Source organism: Branchiostoma belcheri, unplaced genomic scaffold (assembly GCF_001625305.1).
Source record: "Branchiostoma belcheri isolate BF01 breed outbred unplaced genomic scaffold, Haploidv18h27 scaffold18, whole genome shotgun sequence".
Classification (NCBI taxonomy): domain Eukaryota; kingdom Metazoa; phylum Chordata; class Leptocardii; order Amphioxiformes; family Branchiostomatidae; genus Branchiostoma; species Branchiostoma belcheri.
In genome coordinates, this window is record NW_017803268.1 from 247746 (window position 1) to 271604 (window position 23859).

Sequence of the window (23859 nt, forward strand, 5' to 3'; positions counted from 1 at the left end):
TACCAAAACTCAGCATTTGTGTGCATACAATAGTAAGATATCTTAGTTGCGCGGCATGTAACGCTATTTCCGAAATTAGACCATGGAACGCTGTCTACCCGAGGACCATTAATCATGTCCACGTTGAGGAAGCAATTATAGTTACCTGCCTTTTCACCCTTTGAAAAGAACGTGTACAGGAAGGCCAAGGTAAAATGCCACTGTTGCACAACTCTAATATGGTGCTAGCAACATGTCGGAAAGTGTTATTGACTGACTTAAGATATGATAGAAATCTCTATCAAGTTAGCTGTCTTCTTTTTTGCACGTCATAGCCCTTTTCGACCCTTACCACTTATTCCATGAACACAAAGCTAAATAAATGTGCATTTGCGAGCTTTTGCTAATAATTGTCCTCTAACTTAGATATTGTATTACCTGTGGTTCTATGTCTGTAATTATTAAATTACCACCCAATAACAACGTCCAGAGCGTTAATTAATTATCGGGCTAAGCAGGGGGGTTGTTTCATGCCACCCTACTTCCCATGCATGACTTAACCAAGACACCACAGAGAGAATTTTAACTCTTCGTGCTCTTTCTCGTGGTTCTATTCCCCATAGATTTTCAGGTTTGACAAATGACTCTTTGTATAACCATTCCAGTTCAGTTGACCTGTCAAGTTGAATAGACCTTCCATGCATTCGTGCATAGCAACATGAACCATAACAGGCTCGGCTAGTTGCTCAACTACGCCGAGCTGATCTTTCACCTCTTTAATCTGGTTGTTAACGTGTCAAACGTCTAGGCCCATTTAATACGATCGTCGCCAGTTGCCAAACGGCAATGATAAATGAATTTTAGCTGTGGCACTGGGAGGCAACCAACACAACACATACCTCAGTACAGTGATAGATCATATAGTAATTAGTTTGTGGAAGGGTCATATATTTTGAGCCAATATACTGAGGGCCAAGCAGTTCAGTTCCGTCAATGCTGAAGAAAATGTAAGAGACGTATTCAATTTTGCTTCCCCTCATTGCCCCGCTATCTGTGTTGCGAAAGGGGTTCTCAGCTAAGGTGCAGGAACCACCATGCGTCTGTAGAAATGTCTTACAAAAATGCCATACGATTTGATTGATACATTGTCCATTACTTAAAATGTCTTTGTGTAAACCTGATAACAATAATAGGGCCAAAGATGAATCGCACTGGAAGACCAAAATCAGCAAAAGCACGACCACGGACGGCAGCAACAAAAGGAGGTTGGACAGAGTCGTACCTAAGGGCCCAAATCACGGAGAAAGAACTTAATCTTTCGAACAAGTCTCTGACTGAAATACCACCAGCCGTCTTCCGTATCGAGGAGGTTGAAATCCTGGACGTGTCAGACAATCCTCTGGGTTCTATACCGGCTGGCATCGCAACTCTTTCGAATCTTAAGGAGATGAGAGTGGCCGGTTGCCCCATCACAGAAATCAGCGGTTCTGTTCAAGAGTGCAAATATCTGAGCAAAATCGACTTTTCAAGGAATCCGCTGATTGCCACAGTAACTCTCCCAGCAACATTGAAGCGGCTGAGATACCTTGAATACGTTGCTTTGCGCAGTTGCAGCCTCAAGTCTCTCCCCAACAATCTAACTCACCTGGAAACAGTTCAAACCATTGATCTGTCCAAAAATGCGCTGTCTACCCTCCCAGATGATATGTTCGGTCTGAAGCAACTGAAAGTCCTGATCCTCACCGATAACGCCTTTGAAAGCATTCCGGATTCCATCATGTCTCTCGGGCGTCTTGAGTGCTTAGAGATGAAACGCAACAAACTCAACAACCGACGGGGAGACTTGTGGTTAAGCGTTCCTCCGAAGCTGAAGATCTTGGATGTGGAGGACAACTGCTCCTTGGTCTTGTTGCCAGACGGATTTGAGCAGCTTAAATATGTTGAGGAACTGAATATCAGCTACTGTGGCATCGAGACACTCCCGGACTCCCTTGGACGGGTATCATCATTAAAGACAATCCACCTCGCCGGTAACAAACTGCGCACGCTTCCTGACAGCTTCGGACGCCTGCGCAATCTGGAGACCCTTGATTTGGAAGGAAATCGCCGTCTGACCAGTTTGCCGCCTTCACTGCACCGCTTGAGGGAACTAAGAGACAGGCAAATTGGCAAAAATACGGGTCTCGTCCTTAGCAACACTCCGGCACTACAGGTTCCAGACCACAAAATTGTCAGAGAAGGTGTAGTCTCCGTACGTACCGACCTGTTGGCAGAGGAATGCTACAACCAGGTTACAGTCACCATAGCAACGGAGGTAATCGACGACACAATCATCGACAATCTGTCAGACGACATTGTCACCATCGTTGAAGGGGGGTTACCTGCTGACCTGATGATATACATGATAGATGTTGCAATCGAAGAAGAAGAATGCGCCTTCGATTCCATCCTTCTGGAGCTTGTGAGGGAAATCAGCAACGAAACCGTCGACGAAGAAAATGCTATCTTAAATACAATAGCACGCCCCGTGATGGAAGAACTTATGGAGGAAATCGTCATGGCAACAGCAAAGTCAATCGCCTTGGAAGAGGAGGAAGAGTGGCGCCTGGGGCAAACTGTTCCAGAAGAATACGACAAGCCGTTCAGGTAAGTGCAAAAAATCTAGCCTCTTGTGATGGAAATTCTAGATCTACTTCCGGGTAATTATAAACAAGAGCATAAAATATTTGTTAAGTGTCATCAATATCATAACTGAAATTGTACAAATGGCTGAAAAAGCTAACTCATCAATTTGTCTTCCACAGTTATGAGATATCAACAGTAAAAAGCGCAGTGCAGTCCTTGGACCTTCCTGCTGGCTGCAAGTTGAGTATTCCTCCCGGAGCTACAGATGAAGATACATCCGTCATCTCAATGGTTTTAAACCCGCACGGGTACGACGGAACGCTCCAGCTGGAAGACAACCAGCTTCTAGTCAGCGACATCATCGAGATGAGGCCATCGGGGATGACGTTCTACGAGCCCGTACAGCTGAAGATTCCACATTCTTTTCCCAAGTTTGACTGCGAAAGGGAGTACATCGTGATGACATCAGAGGATAACGGGAGGACATGGGTGGCTTTGAAAACACTGAGCGACCAAGAACAAGTAAGTGATGATCATGAACCACAACTGTTTTAGGGATAGGAGAGCTCATATGATATATTAGGTATAAAGTTTCAATTAAATCTCCTTTTGATACAGTGGTGTGAGCCTGTCCTATTTAATTTCAAATGTTGACATTTTATCTGTATGTCTGTGCGTCAGGGACAGAGGTTTGTTACGGTAGAGGTAACACACTTCTCTTCGTTCGCTGTGGTGGCGAGGCCATTGGAGCACTGTCACAGAGTCACAAAGGGGGAAGCGTCAACGCTGACGTCATCAGAACAGACGGGAATCAAACTGATCCTTCTCGAGGACAGCATCCCAGAAGAGAAAGACATCTCGTTTAACGTAAGTAGACAATTACATTTTTCTCTATTCTAAAGCAACGGTACCAAAAAGGCAAATACAGCGTACTAACAGCGTATTTGATCTACTACCATGGAAACATCTCACAACGAAGTCATGTACTGCTTCCTTTTTCAAAAGTGTCTATGTTTCTCTCATCACCTTATTTTTCTACCTGATGCAGGTCACGCCAGTCGACGGAGACACCCTTGCACGCGCAGGGCTAGATGATCCCCAAATCATGGGAGGAATCGACGGCATGAGCCACATCGTCAACTTTGTCAAAGGCAGCAACCTGCTGTTGAACCGCCCCGCTACTATCATGCTGCCGCTGTCGCCTGGTGCAGAAGACGGCCAAGTCCGCGTTCTCAGCTGTAACGATAGAGGGCAATGGGAAGATATCACCAGTCAGGTGGAGGATGTCGTGCTGCAGGAGACAAAGGTGGCTTTCAAGACAGACCGGCTCAGTTCTGGGTAAGTAGCTACAATACAATGTATGGTTGACTATGACACTGAAAGCAAAAAGTTGAATCTTTCGACTTTGAATGGAAGATGATTTCCATTCCCCCTTTCCTTCCTTTTGTTGAACAACAAATGCTGACGACCTGTTAGTCACACGTAGAGACTAAACTGGAGTTAAATTTGTAGTAAATATATTTCCATGCCGTTACGGTGAAATTTAATCAATATATGAGTCTAATTTTGGGATTTTCTCTAACTGGACTGATAATTTTATCTCAGGTTTGTTGTGCTTCGCTGCGGCGACGGCTCGGATGCGACTGGAGTTGTCAACCTCGTCACTAAAAACGTTCGCGCCCGACACGTCAGAACTGTCATCTTCAAGAAGTGGATCGAACCTCGAGAGTTGGGGAAGATGACCGCCCGGATGGAGTGTGTGCTGGAAGAATCCGTTCAAGACCGCATCTGTCGCACCATCAACGAGGAGAAATACGAGCTACAGGTATGCCTATAGAGTTGGATTGCAAAGGTTCCATATGGTTAACGTTACTCGCATAATGTTGAAGACAAAATCTCTCTCGACAGAATACATGGTGTCCGTTTAATTTGTCTTTGGCCAGGAGTCGTGCCGGTACTAAAAAGTTAAAATTCTCTCCCACAGGAAGGTACACCTACTCCTCCAGTGTCCATGGTGGAAAACGAGACGTTCTGCGCACTTTTCCACGGGAACATCCATCCTGACGTGGAGATGGTGAACGACATGTACGGCGTCAACTTCACGTTCTACTGTGAGAGAACGCGCAGGCTTGAGTTCGACGTGAAGGTAGAAGATATGGGGAGGGATGCCTTCTCATTGGTCGAGCTGTACCCCGGCCCAAGGGAGATGATTCGTCCTTTTCGTCCTGGAGAGATAGCTCGACCTGCAGAACCTCTCACTTTTGCAGAAATATCTGTACCTACGGTGAGTATCATAGCCTCGAGTCCAGCCTTGTTAGCTTTGGTCCCCTCCCCAATATCCGCTACGTACCCAGCCGGATCTTGGAGAGCATACCAAAGCTAACAAGGCTGGACTCCAGGATATGAGTATCAGTGATGAATCTGAATCTGGCAATCCTCGGCAAGTTTTTTAAAATTGAGTTTTGAGAAGGAATCTCCATTAAATGTATATTGTATTAAATCTGTTAACGACAAGAATACAGCTAGGATTGGTCAGTTAAAATGTAGATGCTAAGTATCATCCATTCCCCAGGGGCCAAACTGTGACTACTGGTTGGCGTGCCAGCGGTTCAAGAACACTTTAGGAATTGAAGGTAAGAATGTGCTTTTCGTCTACAACCTCTTTGGTTACAATGTGGAAGGAAATTCAATGTACCTCTAACACAATAGAATTGAATTTTCCTCCAGACAGCTTACTCCATGTTATTGGTTTCACGATTAGTTTTACCTGTATTGATCTGTGTTTTTTGTTTATTAGTCATTCATGATGACATGTACCGGTAGTTTGGATGCACAAGTAGCTTGTTGAAGTAATTAATGTTTTAGTATTATTATTTTCTTGGAGTGGACACATCACAACTTGAATACATGTATTTTGCATTCCTAGATTTTCATTGGGAGGCATCTGTTTGTGAACGTGTTGACAATCAATGACATGTTTATGAAATTCTTAATTCGAATCACTCTCTGTTCTAGATACCTACTTTTCTCCTGACCACGACAAGTGTTTCTGTGAGACATGTCACCGAGACCGGGGGGAGCCGGACTTTTATCTGCGAGGAAACCCGGAGAAGAAGTACGCGGTACCAGTTGGTTGGGCCAGATTTGGTCTCAGGTGAGTTGTAAGGTCTTGACTGACAGCGTTCTATGAATTTCATGAAACAAGTTTCAACTGCAATAGCCAATAGCAAAAAAAAAATGAATTTTCGACTGAATAACTCCAGCCTTTGTCAAGAAATGAGTAATCCACTGCTTTCATGACGTAACGTAGATAACACACGTGACTCCGTGAGCAGTGGATTATAGGTTCCGGATAGTCTGTTGCGATCCCCGTCTCTGTTGGGGGATGGTTGTAATGCCCTGATTCTATGAATGTTGAGTAAATTACGATGCGGCTGCATACAAAATAGTATGTAATTTTTGATCTTGGAAACGTTACAATATCGGTATTACTAATTTCCCATTTGTGTAGCTTTCTGTTATCAAGCATACATGTAGTTCAGCAACGGAATGTTTTCAAACAGCGTCGAGAATATATATTTTGGTAAAACAATGTGGCAAAGTCTACTGTGATATGTTTCTTTTTTTTGCAGCATAAATCCATCCTTCAGGGATGCGGACCTCAACGTGTTTACCAACTGGCACCGTGCGTACCACGGGACAAAGCAAGATGTGGTGACGAGAATTCTACAAGGGAGCTCAATGCTTCTCATGCCAGGTACTGTTTATGCAAATACATGTGTACAGGTGTATTTATGCACATACATGTAGGTATATACCAAAGTATCAATTCTGATAAAAGTATCACTATCACATTTTTGCCTCTCTGCTTTTATTTTTGCTTCTCAATTCCTTGTTGTCTACAACTTATAGTTGGGACTGTTTTCTGCTCTATATCTTACATGTATACCAACAGGAGACGTACCGCTAGGTGGCGGTATGTTAAGAGTGAGACCGGGCCACATCACTCCTGATGTCTCCCCACGCGGGTTCGACACCGTACAAGTGTTCGTGTCGCCGAGCATCGTGTACTCTGGGCTGGATGCATACGCTAGTCCCCAGAGGTGAGAGAATGTGTAGTATATGAATACACTTACTTTTTACTTACATTTTTTTTCAACCAGTTACACATCAAGTGACAAAAGAGTAGCAAAAATCGCCCAAAATAAAACATTTTGTAACAGCAAAGAAAGCAAACTGTTACTGGCCTGGACTTCGGATTCGCATGAAAACAAAAACCTAAACTGGGATGCTTCAAGTGATACATTCAAAATCTTCAAACAGGTTCAGAGACGAGCATGACGGTAAGATGTACAAGGCCCGTGTGGCCTTCCAGCTGTGTATCCGGCCGGGCAGCTATGAGATCGGACCGGAGACGGTGGGTGCCAGGAGGAGGGGCGAAACAATCGACCCACTCTTCAGTAACCATGAGCTGGAATGGTCCACTAGGGAAAGAGGAGGCCATGCACTCTACGGACTACTTGTCAAGTTAGATGCTATGTGATGATGATAACCGTAATAACAGCGATCAACGTTTACATTTTGAAATATAAGAAAACCAAACGCAGCTGGAAATATTTGCTTACTAAACGTGACAAGTTCTAATTGGACCAGATGTCAACTTTTGAAACAAAACTTACAACGGCATGTATGTAACAAATGATTGTATTGGTGTAGCCAAAATATGAGCATTGTCTTAGTCTGACTATAGATAGCTTTGTATAAACTTATGTAGGGAATAATGTGACTACAAAAACCAAATCCATGTTCTGGAACTTTGCATAGTAACATTTAACTTACCTTACAATGTAATCGATACCATCACTGTACTTGATCTTGTATATAAACCAAACTACAGGTATCAAACAAAGTTAAAGCAGCAAGTGTGTCAAAGGTAAAAGCATCGAATGAAACACAAGCAAATCTGGTACTACATAAAAAAAGAACCAGTAAAACTGCACTGAGAACTGTTTGTGCATTGTTGAGGGATGGTACTAGTATCATATAAACAGATTATTGTTTTTCCTGGCTTGATATTAGCATGAAAGTTCATCTGTGTTGGTAGACGTTATCATGAAACAGATTCTTGATGGTAACCTCCAACACAGGTCTTTTAGATGATGAGGTAGGAGTGATACAGTTGCCACATAACACAGTCTCTTCAAACATGGGAAGTCATGTTTTAGTTTCAGGCTCAACCTCTTCAAAGAATATCGGGACAGAGTCAGTAAACAATGTAGCACACAGCAATGTAGCAGACAGTACTACTGTCTGAGGCTTCTTTAAGTTTGCCAAAACGAGTGATTTAGGTCAATTTGAGCTCGTTACTTGATAGACAGGATATTTGCCTTGTAGGCAAGATTGAACAATGGTTATAGCCATGAACAAGCGTTTAATTAGATAAAACTGACTCAGAGGAAGAATTGCACTTCGATCAATATTGATACATGTAGGTGTCGCTGTGTGATAGACTCTCACGTTGTTCTTAAAAGAACAAAAAAAGACTAACTTCTAGAATGTGAAATGTGTTAATTGGGTTAATAAAAAAGGCGATAATTTCGGTTGGCTTCATTATACAGTATGTCGTCTTTTACTACTTATATGTTAGTCAGTATATAATAGTCACGTAGCCAGAACCAGTAACGTTTATCTAGATTAAGATAAACATATTAAGACATCTATAGAAATGCCAATCAATCCACTGCTGCATGCACCTGTCCCAAACCGCCTAAACAGACCTTGGTATTCAAATGTGTTCTGGTCACCTAGCTGAACAATAGCATGTGTAAAGTCCGCTCGTATTTTCCGGTCTGACTACGTGCTCATCGACACATTAGCTCGTTAGCATGATAACGATCTACTTGTAACAGAAGTATTTGTTTGCTGCACGACTGGCCGCCATCCATCCACAACAAGGGTAGGAAATTTTCGTATTGCGACACTTGTGATCATGTAATGCAGTATTATTTGTGTGATGCACAGTGATAGCAACATAAATTATCCTGTCCATTTCTCTCTAGGGCTTCTACTCGACTCTCAACAAAGGTATGACAGGTACTCGTTACGTACATTTAGAAATGTCTGCTTCCTTGTATAATTGTCAGAAGTCCTACTCAAAATACGTTCTGTGTTGTTAAACAATAATGTCCTCCCTAAGGGGCCTGCATGCCCTTTTCCGTAAGGCGTAATCAGGCTTTTGTAGTCTTCGTAATCCGTAGGCAGCCTCCCCAAAAATCAATAATTCGTAATAGTACATTATCCGCAAATCGTTATGTCGTAATCAGCTCTGAGATTTAAACGTAATTCGTAATCGGCGGCGAAAATTTTGTGTCGTAATCACTACTCCCCCCCCCCCATGCAGGCCCTCCCCTAATGATCGGTTGTTTAAGTCTCACAAAGAGAAGACAGATCAAGTAAGGAACACATGTGAAGTAAAAAGCCCCAAATGATAGGATGTAACAGTACAAATGCTTTCTCAAAGAAAAGGTTTATCCGCATTGATGTTTACCAAGCTTGTTTGTACCTTTTGTGTATCTAGGTATATCTACACCATTTGTCTTTCCATGTTCTATTGCAAGTGGCATAATGCTGATAGGAAAACGACAATTTGTCGTTTCAATAGATTAATTTGAGTAGGAAAGGTAGAGTATTGCGTATGAATATGTTGATTGTGAACTCTATGCAAGCAGATTTTCTTAGCTCCCAAATCTGTTGTAAAGCTTTAGCTTTGTATGAAATAGCGTTTAATCTTAGTGGCTGCAAGATGCAAATAGCCCCCTCTTTCAGCATAAGATAAATGTATTTGGAAACTGTCCAGTTAATCATCGACTGTGCGGTCACTTTACATAGCAACTGGCCCATGGTGAGATCCCCATGGTCGGGTAGACGTTGAACGAGTACATATAGCCATGTAACGTAACAGTGCTATTTGTGTTCCTGATCATTTTGCGATTTGTTTATGTTCGATCATACAATGGCGTGTTTGGTATTTGGCTACCTGCGAATGTTATCTGATGTAGCTGGCTGCAACCTACAGGACTGACATCACTAGCGACAGTGGAAGCAATAGTAGCCTGGTTACCAGACCTGTTATAGCTCTCGAGTCCTACATCCTCTGCGGAGAGGATGTATAACTCGGGAGCTATGATAGGTCTGGTAACCAGGCTAAGGAATAGTTTACTGTAGCCATTTTAAGTGCGTGGTGTGTATAGTGCAATGTAGTGTTGTGTCGCGGTGGTCAGATGCTACAAAGATCGGTACAGTCTGCGTAACTGGCGAGGTTAGAAGACATTCTCATTGCTTTTGATTGGACATATTTGTTGGATGTTTTGTCTTGTAGATGGATAGCTATTTAACTCTCATGTGGCTACGATAATCGCCAGTCCTTGTTGATTTATTAAAATTTCAAAAGGACATTTGTCGACAATGATTGAAAAATTGTTTAATGATATATATCGAATTTATTGATATAATCAGCGCGATTTTAGCATTTTTGCAAGGGCCATGGTTATAAGTCCTGATAAACATTTGCATTGGCAAAGAAAATGATACAGAGTAATTGTATGAAGGTATTTAGTCGTGTGCAGCTGAACGTGTTGATTACCTAATTGTGACAGCGGATGAGGGCGCGCGGGAGACAACCAACGTCAACGAGAACCCCAAGAACAAGAAGCTTATCGGCTTCCGACAACAACGAAAGGCCATCATCAGCAAGCAGGTCTAGGACTGGACTGAGTCCATCAAGGCTACCAGAAATAGACATGAATTAGAGGTCACTAACGTCAAGGAGAAGCCCAAGCCCGCGCTGAAGAAGGCTATCGGTTTCTGACAACAACGAGAGGACATCAACAACAAGCAGGTCCAGGACATCGAGTCTGAGTGTGCCAACAAAAATGGACGGGAGTGAGAGGCCATCAACTTCAAGACCAAGCCCAAGAGGGCTATCAATTCCTGACAGCACTAGGAGGCCAGCAACAACAGGCAGTCCTAGGAGACCAAGGCCAGGAAGGCAAGAGGAAACGGATGAGCACGGGGAGACATTCACGACAGCATATCTGAGAGCCGAAATGAGGGAGACAGATTCCTGCAAGGAAATAAACCTCTCGAACAAGTCTCTGACTGAAATACCACCAGCCGTCTTCCGTATCGAGGAGGTCGAAATCCTTGACCTGTCAGACAACCCTCTGGGTTCTATACCGATTAATATCGGGAGTATTTCTAACCTGAGAGAGATGAGAGCTGCCGGCTGTGACATCCAAGAAATCAGTGGGAATATTTCAAAGTGCAAGTACCTGAGAAAAATCGACTTTTCACGAAATCCGAACATTGCTAAACTTCCAGCAACAATGAAGCAACTTGCGTACCTGAGGTACCTCACACTTTCCGGCTGCGAGCTGGAATCGCTTCCCGATAATCTGACTCTATTGGCCAAAATTGAAACTCTTGATTTGTCAAAGAACAGTCTGTCAACACTCCCTTCCGACTTTGCAGAGCTTAAGCGGATGAAGGTCCTCATCCTCAGCGACAACGTATTTAGAAGCATTCCAGAAGCCATCCAGTTGCTTGGGCGTCTCGACTGCTTAGAGATGAAGCGAAACAAGCTAAATAACCTCAAGGGTGACCTAGTGCTGAACGTCCCTCCAAAGTTAAAGATCTTGGACATGGAGGAAAACGTCTCCTTACGGTTACTCCCTGCAGGCATTGAAAACCTTGAAGTCATAGAGGTCCTCAATTTCAGTTACTGCGGTGTCGAGACACTTCCGGACTCTATCGGGCAGGTATCCACGCTAAAAGAATTCCACCTCGCCGGTAACAAACTGCGCACGCTTCCTGACAGCTTCGGACGCCTGCTTAATCTGGAGACCCTTGATTTGGAGGGAAACCGTCGCCTGTCCACATTGCCTCTCTCTCTGCATCACCTGCGGAAGCTGAAAGACAAAGCAACAGGGACTAAGAAGGGAATGATCTTGGACGACGCCCCTCTAGACTTCCCTGAACTAAATATTGTCAAAGAAGGCGTGGCCTCCATCCTCACTGAGCTACTGGTTGAAGATAGCCTCAACTACATCACAGAAACTATCAGTAAGGAAGTGGCTGACGACACCATCAACGAAGGCCTGACAGAGAGTCTGTCAGACGACATCGTCGCTATCGTTAAAGAAGGTTTACCTGATGACCTGATGTTGTACATGATAGACGTCGCGGTGGACGTTGAACGGGGATGCAAGGGGGGCGTCATTGAAGCTGTAGCCGAGGAAGATGCTCTTTTGTTTGTGGACGAGTATGAAAATGCAAAAAGAGATATGCAGGTAGTTGGTTCTGCGTGGAGAGTGATGGTGGAGTTGTTGGAAGAAACCAACAGGTCGATGACAAAGGAAGTCGTGCCGGATGCTGCAGCAGAGGTCGTCCTGGAGGAACTTCTGCAGTTGGAAGTAAAGGAAGTCGCCACAAGCGCCATTCTAGAGGCTAGCGCTGTAGCAGAGGAAGTGCTGGAAGAGATTCTGTTGGAAGTCCAAGAGGCAACGGCAAAGTCGGTCGCCTTAGAAGTGGAGGAAGAATGGCGCTTGGGCCAGACTGTTCCAGAAGAATACGACAAACGATACAGGTGCCTAAAGTTTTCATCCCTTTGAACACTTTTGTTTTAAGTCGCTACCGATGAGTGGGCTAAAGCAATAAAACATGTATATGTTTCCAATAATTCTAGAAAATTAAATAGAGCTAAGAGGCATAAATAAACTCAAAGAAACAGACCCTAATGTAGAACGACATGAACTTCTGTCAGAAATGAAAGACAAACAGTACTAGAAACTAAACTCTGTGTGCTACACCTCTTAAAGAGGAGGGCTGATTGTGGGGCTGAAATATTCGACTCGTATCTCCAACAGCTATAGGATATCAACAAACACAACCACCGGGCAATCCGTAGACCTTCCGGCCGGCTGCAGCTTGAGTATCCCCCCAGGAGCGGCTCGTGAAGACTCGGCCATCATCTCAGTAGTAATGAACCCGCACGGCTACGCTGGGACACTCATGATTGGGGACAACGAGCAACTAGTCAGCGACATCATCGAGATGGGCCCAGCGGGGAAGACATTCGCGAAGCCCGTAAAGCTGAAGATCCCCCACTCCCTCCCCAAATTCAACAAGGAAAGGGAATACGTTGTGATGAACTCAGACGATCAGGGCACGACGTGGAGTATAATGAAGACACTGAGCGAAGCAGATCAGGTAGGTACGCTGACAGCTTCACCAGACAGAATGTATTGGTACACATACAGCGATAAGTGTTACCATTTCGTGACAAATTAAATAACTGTACATCTATCTCCAATGCCAATGGCTATTGCTTATAGCTAGCCAGTATGATATCAATATGAATTCATACTACAGGAAAGGTTCACGTAAGAGCTATGTAGATTTGTCTTTGGATTTAAACATATATAGTCAAACAGTCAGAATCAGTGCGATTGGCATTTCTAAATCCTAAGCTTTGGCCCCTTTGCTTCTTTCAGGGTGACAGGCATGTGACGGTTGAGGTGACTTACTTGTCTACCTATGCTGTCGTGGCGAGGCCATTGGAGCACCGCCACCGAGTAAAGAAAGGGGAAGCCTCAACACTCAAGTCATCGGAACAAACAGGGATTGAGGTATCTCTGCCTGCAGACTCTGCTCCTGACGGCAAAGAAATCTCAATTCGAGTAAGTACAACGATACAGCAATACTTTATGGTGAGGTGTGCCAGTTACGAGTAACTTTTCAAAGTACCGCACAGAGCATACAACAACAGAAAACCCGGTACTAAGTCCAGGGGACGTTCCTGGGAAACATGGATAGAGAGTGTGAAGGACACCCTGACTAGGTATGGCATGCCTCCAGATCTAGACTAGCCGTCGGCCTCCAACTGTCACTCCCCACGACGCCCCTGATGGTTGAAGTAGAAGGATAAAGTAAAGTAAAGTAAAGTAATCACTATGCAAAAAAGTGTCAGGAGAAGCAGATCTATGAATATACAGAGCTATTGTACACCTTTTGACAGCTTCTTACCTTCGTTTACTTTTCTCTTACAGGTTACACCAGTTGACAGTGCAGCCATGAATCGTGCTGGACTGACAGATGCAGGCCGTATGAGCGGAATGGACAGTATGAGTCACATTGTCAGGATCGTCAAAGGCAGCAATCTGCTGTTGAACCGCCCTGCCACCATTTGGCTACCCCTGTCACCCGGAAAGGAGGACAGCAAAGTTCGTGTTCTGAGTTGCAATAAGAAAGGGAACTGGGAAGATGTCACCGACAAAGTAGATGATGTCGTCCTGAAGGAGTCAAAGGTGGCTTTCAAGACGTTCACGCTCAGTTCTGGGTGAGTAGTCACTCTTGGGTTACCTGGAAGACATAGTAAGACTAGATGAGGGGAAGACATGAAGGGTCTAAATGAAAAAAGTCTCATGACCCTTCCATTAGTAACTTATGTTTCCGCGGTAGTGCAGTTATATCACATTTATTCAATGATGCTAAAACAATGGGAAACGGTGATCTTATTACTGAATGTACTTTTAGTTCACGAATCAGTCATCCTCGCTGATCACCAGGTGTTGTTACCTTAAACAAGAAGGTTATGTTTTCAGTTTTTCCATGATGGAGTAGCTGTGTTCTGGGACTGTATGCAGGTCAACTGAATAAGTCGAAATGCTACGGATGGATCTTAATGATATTTGGTAGCTGAGTTGCGGTTGTGAAAAGGAAGGTCAAGTTCAAATATGGTTCACCAGGCGTTCTTCTACGGTACTGCAGCGGGCTGTTTTCCTTTATTTCAGGTACACAGTGATTTGCTGCGACGATAGCTCCGATGCCTCTGGGATGGTCAACCTTGTGGCCAATAGCGTTCGTGCCAGACACGTCAGGACGGTCATCTTTAAGAAGTGGATGGAACCTAGAGAGAGGGGCATCATGAAGGCCCGGATGGAGGCGGTACTCGAGGAGTCCGTTGACGATCGAATTACCTGCGCCAAAGTGGACAAGTACGAGTTGCAGGTCAGCAGAAATTCTGTGCATCTTTTCGCAAAGCGAATTAACCACGATAACAAAATTTACTTGTCAATGAGCAAAGTGGAGGGCCACAAACAGTCAAGAGGAACCTCATAAGGGCAGCATTTGTAAGAATATTGGTACTGAAGGTCAAGTTCGAAAATAGTTCACCAGGCATTTTTCTACAGTACTTCAGAGGGCTGTTTTCTTATATTTCATCTTTGTATGGTTTTGTATGCTGCATGTCCGAAGTTGGTTAGGAGAAACTTAGCACGTACAGATGATGAAAAGTTCAACTTTTCTCCAACAGGAGGGAACGCCAACCCCTTCAGTGTCCATGCTGGAAAACGAGACATTCTGCGCACTATTCAACGGGAATCTCCTTCCCGATGTTACCATGGTCAACAACCAATATGGGCAGAACTTCAAGTTCTACTGCGACAGGACGAACAGGTTGGAGTTCAACTTAAAACTAGTGGGCAAGAGCAGAGTTGTCCGTTCAAGGGTTCACATATTCCCGGGGCCGAAAGAGCTGTATCATCCGTGTGAGCGCGGCGAAACTGCTGCAACGCCACTTGCGACGGCGGAAATAACTGCACCGACTGTGAGTATTGACAGTGGCATCTTAAACATAATTTATTACTTAACCCTTGTCCTGCGGGGCCCATATATATATGGGTTGTACATACAGTAACATCTATATAGTGCCCTGTATATGTGCAATTTGGGGGTGTTTCTCGGGCAACGCATCACACCGCAGCGAAACGCAACGAATGCGAAAGTAACTACGCCGCCGCAGGGCAAAAAAAAATCAAGGGTCTGTAACCTGATTAAGACATGAAATTATTTGAAAATATTGTGTAAAAATTTAAGGGAGAAGAAAACCTGCCTGTCACATTGGAAACTAGTGTTGGGTTACATCATGTTGCAATTTTATTGTAGGAGGGATTTAGACTTTAGTCACTATATATACGAATGTGTTTGAGTAAGACTTGTCAGAGTATGCATATTATTGCCCTTCCTATGTGTGTATTGTTCTCATGAGGTTCTAATGTACTAATGAGCTGAACAAGACTTGAATCCAACTCTGACAGATTGATTTTGATACTTAGGGTAACATCTGTGATTACTGGTTGGCCTGTAGGCGCTTCAAGAAAACACTGGAAATAGAAGGTAAGCATTTACTGTCAATTGTCATCAAAATAATGGTTATATATTATCGTTTTTATTTGTGTCATTAGGACTAAATAACTTTTCTTCGAATGAATGCTTTGTTTCGAAGGTAAGCTTCAATGGTCTATCAACTAGTGAACTGTAAATGACACACAGGGTGCAAAGTACATTGTACATGGAAATCTTAGAAGTGAAGATTTCTGTGGTTTGGGCCCACCATCTATATGATATTAAGCGTAAAAAACACTATTTATTTTACAGATAGTTATTTCAACCCTGATGAAGACAGATGCTTCTGTGAGAAATGTCACAAAGATCGTGAAGAAAATGACACGTACTTCCGGGGCAGACCAAAGAAGAGGTACGCGCTCCCTGTTGGCTGGTGCAGATTTGGTCTCAGGTGAGAACAAAATTGTATTTCTAATTGTGCCTTACCTGCTCCACGATTACGAAGTAAAGCAAAAGGCTTGGATGCCACTGTTTCCAGGACCTGCATATACATGCCAACTCCTCTGATCCACGTCTATGTCCATGGAAATATTACCAAAGGCATCCCCAGGTCTCTAAGCTAGTTTGTGCTGGCCCTGACAACATTATGGCAGTCGGGCTACAATGCATGTCTTAGCATAAGTTGCAGTTATGTCATTCAAAGCTTTAGTATGGTCTATGAAGTAGTTCGATTTGACAAATTCATCATCTTTTGCTGTACAGCTTGCAGCCAACCTTTCGGGATCAAGAGTTGAATGTGTTCGGCACCTGGCACCGTGCGTACCACGGGACAAAGCAAGATGTGGTGAAATTGATTCTGAAAAACAGTTCCATGCTTCTCATGCCCGGTAAGTACATCAGATCTACATTATCTGTTCCTGTCAGTCAGAAAAGATCCTGACTGATCAAGAAACCATGCTTGTTAAAAGCACAGGGTCATTTTCCTTTCTGTTGTAGCTACTATTCTTCTTGACTAAGAGACTTGTGTTTAGGGCAAGGTGATAAGAGATGACAGTCTTCACCCCTTACTCACACTGCTTTGCGACTCTTTGAATTCCACAGACAAAATGTAACAGCATTGAAAAGATATAGCAACACTGGGTTTTGTTTTCGTGTGATCATGGCAAGACACGCACACACACACACACACACACACACACACATGCTCGCATACACACACACACACACGCGCGCACACACACACACACACCAACACCAACAGAGGCTTTGTGTTGAGGCTGTAACATTGATATTGTTTATTACAGGAGACGTTGCGATGGGTGGTCATCAGTTAGGAGAGAGACCAGGTCATTTCAATGCTGACAAGAAACCGGAAGGTTTTGACACTGCGCAAGTGTTTGTGTCACCAAGCATCGTGTATGCTGGTTTAGATCAGTATGCTACTGCTAAAAGGTAGGTACTGGTAATAATATGCTTTCACTCCACTATAGATATAGTTGAACAAGTCTAAAGAATATGATGTTTACTATTGCTTTCTAGATAGTTCTACGACTGTGTAAGGTAACATAATATATATATTTGGATGTAATGATGCAGTGCAAGTGGTATTGACTTTAGTGTGACAAAAGAGCACCAAAAATGCAGTACATGTATTTCCATTAGATAGTTCATCAAATTTGTTAGAACTACAGCTGCCAAAACATTAACATGTATCTTCAGGCTGTATCTTTCAACAAAAAAATGATACACTTACAATACAGAATCAGAGACAAAAATGATACAATTAAAATATCTTCTAACAGGTTCAGAGACGAGCATGACGGTAAGATGTACAAAGCCCGTGTGGCCTTCCAGCTGTGTATCCGGCCGGGCAGCTACAAGGTCGGACCGGAAACGGTGGGTGCTAGGAAAAGGGGCGAAACTATTGACCCACTATTCAGTAACAACGAGCTGGAATGGTCCACTGTGGAAAGAGGAGGGCATGCACTCTACGGACTACTTGTCAAGTTGGAGGAACAGTAGAGACTACGACGATGATAAAAAAAAAATGGACGTGCGTAGTTCTGCTTTATACATGTAGGTAAATTACAAAAATCTGTCTCATCTTCTAATCGTTTAACTTCACAGTCAAATTTCAGTCAAATTACTGTAACACTATCACTTGAGAATATGACATAATAGGAAAGATTTTGGCATTAGTGGTTTCACCAATAATGTAACACATCTGGATCTCTAGCCTAAGATTCAACTGCAAGTAAGAGGTTAGAATGTCATGATCATTCTTTGATGGCCACGAGGGCATAGCATCTTGGAGAGATGACAGGATCAAACACGGGGACCAGTGCAGCATGAGAGACCCCTGGCTGTTCATGCAGGAAGTGCAGTCTGTCTAGGAGGATTATGGCTTCCACACAGGGTGCAAGACAGGCGCGAAGCTGTCAAACAAGGACAGAAAACAGAAAATAAGACAAGTCAGTCCATCAATGACATGCACTACATATTATTGCATAAGAAGCTATCCCTTTAATTAGACTTGGAGTGTTATTTTCTAAATTTTTCTAAGGAAGCCCTGTATTTTAGTAATTGCTACTGAATGCCCAGACATGTACATGTATTGTAGCACATCCTTACATCATAAGGTGTCTTAAAGTTTATAAGTTTGTGTATATACATAACAATAGAAAAATTTGGCCTAAATAACATGTCAGAAATGTCAAAAAATATTCTTGTGTCTCTGAAATCAAGTACCATGTACATGTGTTATAAAATTTCCCTCACTGCACTGTACTGGGATTTTTACAGACAAAAATTTGCTTGTTTTATCAGTGTAGTCACAAGAAAACAGACACAATGAGCAACTAGATCACCTGTATGAATGCCTGCAGATGTCTCAGTTTTCCTTCGTACTGCTCAAAATAGCTGTTGATTTCCTCATCTGACAGGTCTGCATGTTCCATCTGTAGTCTCCGCAGGGCTCGTCTTACATAGTCCATGAAGTCTTTACTCTTCGCTGCAACCTTTCCAACTGTTTTGCTCCTTGAATAAAAGGAAGGCAGTACATATACATCCTCAGTTTTCAAAGTACTTTACCACTGTCCATAGATAACTCACTCACTCTCACTCACTCTCTCCCATAGCTTAGTCAGATAAAACAATCATAATATATACAAATGTATTATCTAGACTACAAAAAGTCATCAACACCAACAGATGCAAGTTGAAAGCAAAGATCTAGGAGTTAAACATTTGACACATTCAAAAGCCTTTGAAAACTGACAGTGGGACTCACTCATAGTTCAAATATCTAGACTACAAAATATCATTAACATTGACTGAGTGAGCTACATGTTAGAAACAAAATCAGTAAAACATTTGACACATCACTCACTCACTCACTCACTCACTCACCCTCTCACTCACTCACTCACTCACTCACTCACTCACTCACTCACTCACTCACTCACTCACTCACTCACTCACTCACTCACTCACTCACTCACTCACTATCCAGGCTTTGTATAATATACTGCTGCAAAGGTTCAAGGCTTTAGTCTTTGTCACTTGAACTTACTTGTCTATAGCACCAAACTTGTCCCTGACAATGACCTGTAGCACAGCCCTGTAGAACAGAGACATGGCAGGCAGCCGGCCCTCTGTGCCTATCCTCTCCACAGCCTGACATGACAACATGCGCGCTGTACGGCCCAGGGTGACACCTCTGGTCTGCAACAACTGGCTCAGGGGGAACCCATACTTCTCTGTTGCAGCTCCTGAAATATTAACATTAACACAAGATTTATTTATTTATTGAAAATGCAACAGGACATTACACTGACTCTCAAGGCAGCAAAGCTGATATTAGGGATTGGTGTCAAGAATTGTATACAATAGAGATTCATGTACAACTAGGAACTTTACATTTGCCAGACTAACTATGCTGGCTATATATAGGAGAATATTTGTCGGGGGAGTTTGGCCGCCTGGTAGGTTTGACTGGGCCGCGCAGTTCGGACAAATTTTACTCTCTTTTTTGCCAAATTCTATGATCCGTATTCACGTAGAAAGGCCTGGTGGAGGCTACAAACCGTAATGGTTGACCAAATAAGAAATGGATTGACAATGTAAGGGAGGACTTCCACCACTTGAACGTTCAACCCACAGGATAGAGGCAAGTGGTGGGTCAGTGCAAGCACGTCTAACCCTCGGGAAGTCAGGGAATAACAGACAATAAACCAAATAGTGAGTGTGAGTCCAGCTACTTCCGAAGCCTGGTAGAGGCTAGTACATGTACCTGTCTGCTGTTCTGTGAGGAGGTTATAGCAGCAGCCAACACTGCACAGCACTGCGGCCTGGGGACAGGTCACAAACAGGCGCAGCATGGTGGGGCAGAGGTCACCGCACGTGTGCAGACCTGTCAGCAGCAACTGGGACAGAAGTGAGGTCAGAGGTCAGGTCAAAAACAAGACCAGCACTACCACCTAGCAAACACTCAAATTCTGAATTTTATATGTGTGGCAAAAAACAAAGACTTTTACAAAATCAGAAATCATTATGTTGTTAGTAACCATCTGTCAGCTTGAGACACTTTCATGCTCACCCTTAAATCTGACAGTGTTTCATCATTGTTTCTAATCCCAACTAAAGCAGCCAAGTCTGTGTCAGGATGGATGTAAGCTGTTGTAGGTGTAAAAGATCCCCCTTTGCTTCTCATCTTCCTGTCTCCAGCTTTTGAACACTGAGTCTGTTTTTGTGTTGTAGATGCAACTTCTTGTTGCTTGGTACAGTTATTTTCAGAAGAACATGATTTCCTGTCTTCAGCTCTGCTCTCACTGTTCTTTGTGACAGCTTCTCCTATTGGTTCACTGACATTGCTACATTCACCATTAGCAGGAGTCTTTGCTCTGTTGACCAATATGGTCCACTGTTTCTCCAGGAGTTGGTTTCTCTTCTTGGCCCCATGTGTGTTTGAGTCTGAGGCATCCACTCCCAGTACAGTCAGCCCATGCTGCAGGTATAAACACTCACTCAGGTATCCTTTACCTGATCCTATATCGACAACCTGAATAACACATGACAACAGGAAAAAATGTCACTTGATTATAAGAAATTATATATGTATATACCAGTAGATTACAGTGAATGCAAAAGTACAATGCAGAAAAGAAATAATTATCTGTATACTAGTATCATACTAGCCAACTTCTTATGGTTAATACATGTTCCATAGCTTCTCCTTAACAAACCATGCTCAACCCTCCTAGTTTAAGGGCTTCTAATCAGAACTAGGATTTGAAATCAGCCTGCAGCACAGAAAGAGACTGAATCTTTTCTAAAACTGCCAAGATATTCATGCACTTAACTACAGGACTAGGGCATAGGAAAAAATGTTGTGTTTCCTGTTTCTGTCCTGAAAAAAAAGTAGGGTTGGTTAAAAAAATTGTCCTTAGCAGAGGGCCACACAAAAAAAGGCTAGGGTCAGCACTTTTTTCTAGCATTGTTTGGGAAATAGAATCGAAACACAACATTCTTTCCTAGGTCTAGCATGGATTCTTAAAAACTACTATATGGTATCAGTTTCATTCAACTTCAAAAAGTGCTGCAGTGGAATGGCATTGTGTTGCACATGATTTTTTTTCCTAGACATAGAGTTATTGTAAAGACATTGTCAGTACTCTAATGCTCCTCACCTGATCTATATGACATGAATGACACAGCCCAGCCACCACACCTGACAGTACCTCCACCTCGTGAGACTTCTTCACACACATGTGCTCCTTAACAAACCTCTGCTTATCTTCTTCCTTAATGTCAACTCCAAGTGTCCTCCAGATTTCTTCAAGGCTTACGCAGATCTCTGAATTGCTTAGCACATACTGTTGGGCCTCAGTTCTAAAACTTTCAAGAGGTGAGCAGCTTTTTTCACTGCCACATTTTCCACTTAACTTTTCTGTACCCTTGTTATATTCGCAGATGTGTGTAGTTTCTGACTCTGTAGTAATACTAGTACTTGATAAAATAGTACTTTTCTCTTCACCACTTTTGCTGTCTCCAGTTTCTGTTGCTTTCTTTCTTTCCCCTTGAAGTGTTGTTAAACTTGGTAAGGAGGTAAGATCAGAGTCTGAAAGAGACAGCAGCTCGTCTTGAAGATCCTTGGGCACCAGCCTGTCCCAGGTGTCTTCCGTGAAGAAGTCTACAAGATGTGCGTTGATGAGATCTGATCTGGTTTGTAGAAAGGACCACAGTTTCTCAAGTTTTGTTTGTAGGATGTGAAGACTGTCTTCTGTGACTGCCCACATGGCCGATTTATGCTGTATCCACTTATTTGAAACAAAATATTTTGTTCCTTAGCTCCAAATTCTAGTACTATAAGGAATGGAATTAATTGTGGGCTCAAACTATGTTTTGCTTCCTGTGGACCTTAAGGCTTAACCCCGTCCCTCCCCCAAGGCGATTTGCTCCTTCATATCTCAACTTCACATAGAGAAAATTCAGCAAAATTTGGTACGTTAAGTCCACACACCTTCTTGCATCAATACATCATACTGATCTAGCAAAGAACTACGAATTGAAGTAATAAAACGCTAAATACGAGGCTCCGAGTGTTCCCAACGACGTGAAAGGAACCATATTGGATTGGCACAAAGTCGACCCTAGTTCAAGGGGTGTGACTAAATTTCAATCTAAATATTTTCGACAATTAAAGAATAATAACGAAAGCTATGCCACTGTTTAAAATAGGAAGATATTTTATAGTAATAGTAAATGGCTCTTAAATCAGTTGGTTTAGATTAGTCTTATTTTGTTAAGTTTACACAATTTACAGAAGTTTTTGTCCCCTACAACAAAGTCGTCACTTCCAGGTAGAGCCTAACGGGATATTTGGGGTTAAAGGTCATGTCAGCTCATTTCCCAAGCAGACGCCGCGGTGTGGAGTGTGGGAATGTTGTGGTGCCGCTTTCTCCCCATGGAAGCCGCTCTGGGATTCCTCTAAACGCTGATTCCTGGCCCACTGTACACGGAAGACGCCTCGAGTTAAAGGTAGTGTATTTTTACTGTTTCGCGGTGTATTTCGATGGTTATCTTAGCACAGATATTATGTGAGATGTAAATAACAACGCAACGTAAAATAGCTGTATAGTGTATACAGTACTAGTTGGTGCGCACATAATTGCACTCGTTCCAGAGACACATGCCTTATTCATATGCTACACTTCAGTATGCTAACCCCTAGGATTTACCAACACAATGCAGATTTTCCCCCACTCCCCATTTTCCAACAACAGAAGCGGAAGCTTCGGTCTCAAATATCGTAGTCTGTCTATCTGTCCGATGAGTCACAGGTCTAGCGCTGGCTACCAGTCAGATATATTCAACTTCAAAAGCCTTTGGTCCAATTTGTCATCGTGATACGTCCGTTATAGAGGATATTACTTTACACTAGGAGTGTGCAACTGCGCCGTACATTCTGTTCGAATCCAGGTCGCCCTAGTTTCTGTATTTGCCGGTGTTCCCTTACTGTTATACGTGACCCCAGTAAAATTATTTGCCGTGGGACAGCAACCATAACAAACCGGGCATGTAAAGCGGAAGGCATGCACGTAATTTGCAGTTCCTCATGTTTTCCCTTGCGCCTAGACAGTGGAGAGTGTTGTTTTTGTACAGGTTCGTTACCCAGGCTGAGTAGGTACAGGCTTTAGTGTGGGCGGGGCGGGGAAAAGAAAGGCGGTAGAAATGTGATCTACCTGTGCGAGTAAGCGTGACGTCTGGGCTGAAGGGACCATACAGAATCAGGGCTCGAAATTCATTTTTGGGAAAAGTGCACTGGTGCAAAAATTGGCTACACAAAAAATTTTTGGGTATAACATAAGGCATATAAGATACAATGTCAGCAAGAACTAATTAGTTTCTTTTCTAAAAAAAATTACTCTGACAATGATTCTATTATTTTCTGACACTTGTGATCCAGGGCTCGAAATTCATTTTTGGGAAAAGTGCACTGGTGCAAAAAAATGGCTACACAAAAATTTTTTGGGTACAACATATGACATATAAGATACAATGTCAGCAAAAAAA

General features: G+C 43.1%; 2 protein-coding genes across 2 annotated transcripts; one reads left to right on the forward strand and one right to left on the reverse strand.

Annotated features, from left to right (window-relative positions):
* Positions 1-1180: 1180 nt before the first annotated feature.
* Positions 1181-17808, forward strand: LOC109467275. Its single transcript, XM_019765219.1, has 19 exons — positions 1181-2625; positions 2784-3126; positions 3286-3471; positions 3653-3942; positions 4210-4429; positions 4589-4888; positions 5177-5237; positions 5620-5758; positions 6237-6361; positions 6560-6707; positions 7000-7108; positions 13710-13999; positions 14454-14670; positions 14975-15268; positions 15777-15837; positions 16099-16237; positions 16549-16673; positions 17091-17238; positions 17589-17808. Exons 1-19 carry the CDS (start codon positions 1181-1183, stop codon positions 17806-17808), a joined length of 4860 nt encoding a protein of 1619 aa, XP_019620778.1.
* Positions 17809-18048: 240 nt separating this feature from the next.
* On the reverse strand, positions 18049-22082 carry LOC109467404 (methyltransferase-like protein 25). Its single transcript, XM_019765346.1, has 6 exons — positions 21474-22082; positions 20384-20845; positions 20078-20210; positions 19358-19556; positions 18654-18822; positions 18049-18221 (listed from the first exon to the last, which is right to left on the reverse strand). The coding sequence occupies exons 1-6, from the start codon at positions 22080-22082 to the stop codon at positions 18063-18065; spliced, it is 1731 nt and encodes a 576-aa protein (XP_019620905.1). The 3' UTR covers positions 18049-18062.
* Positions 22083-23859: the final 1777 nt, after the last annotated feature.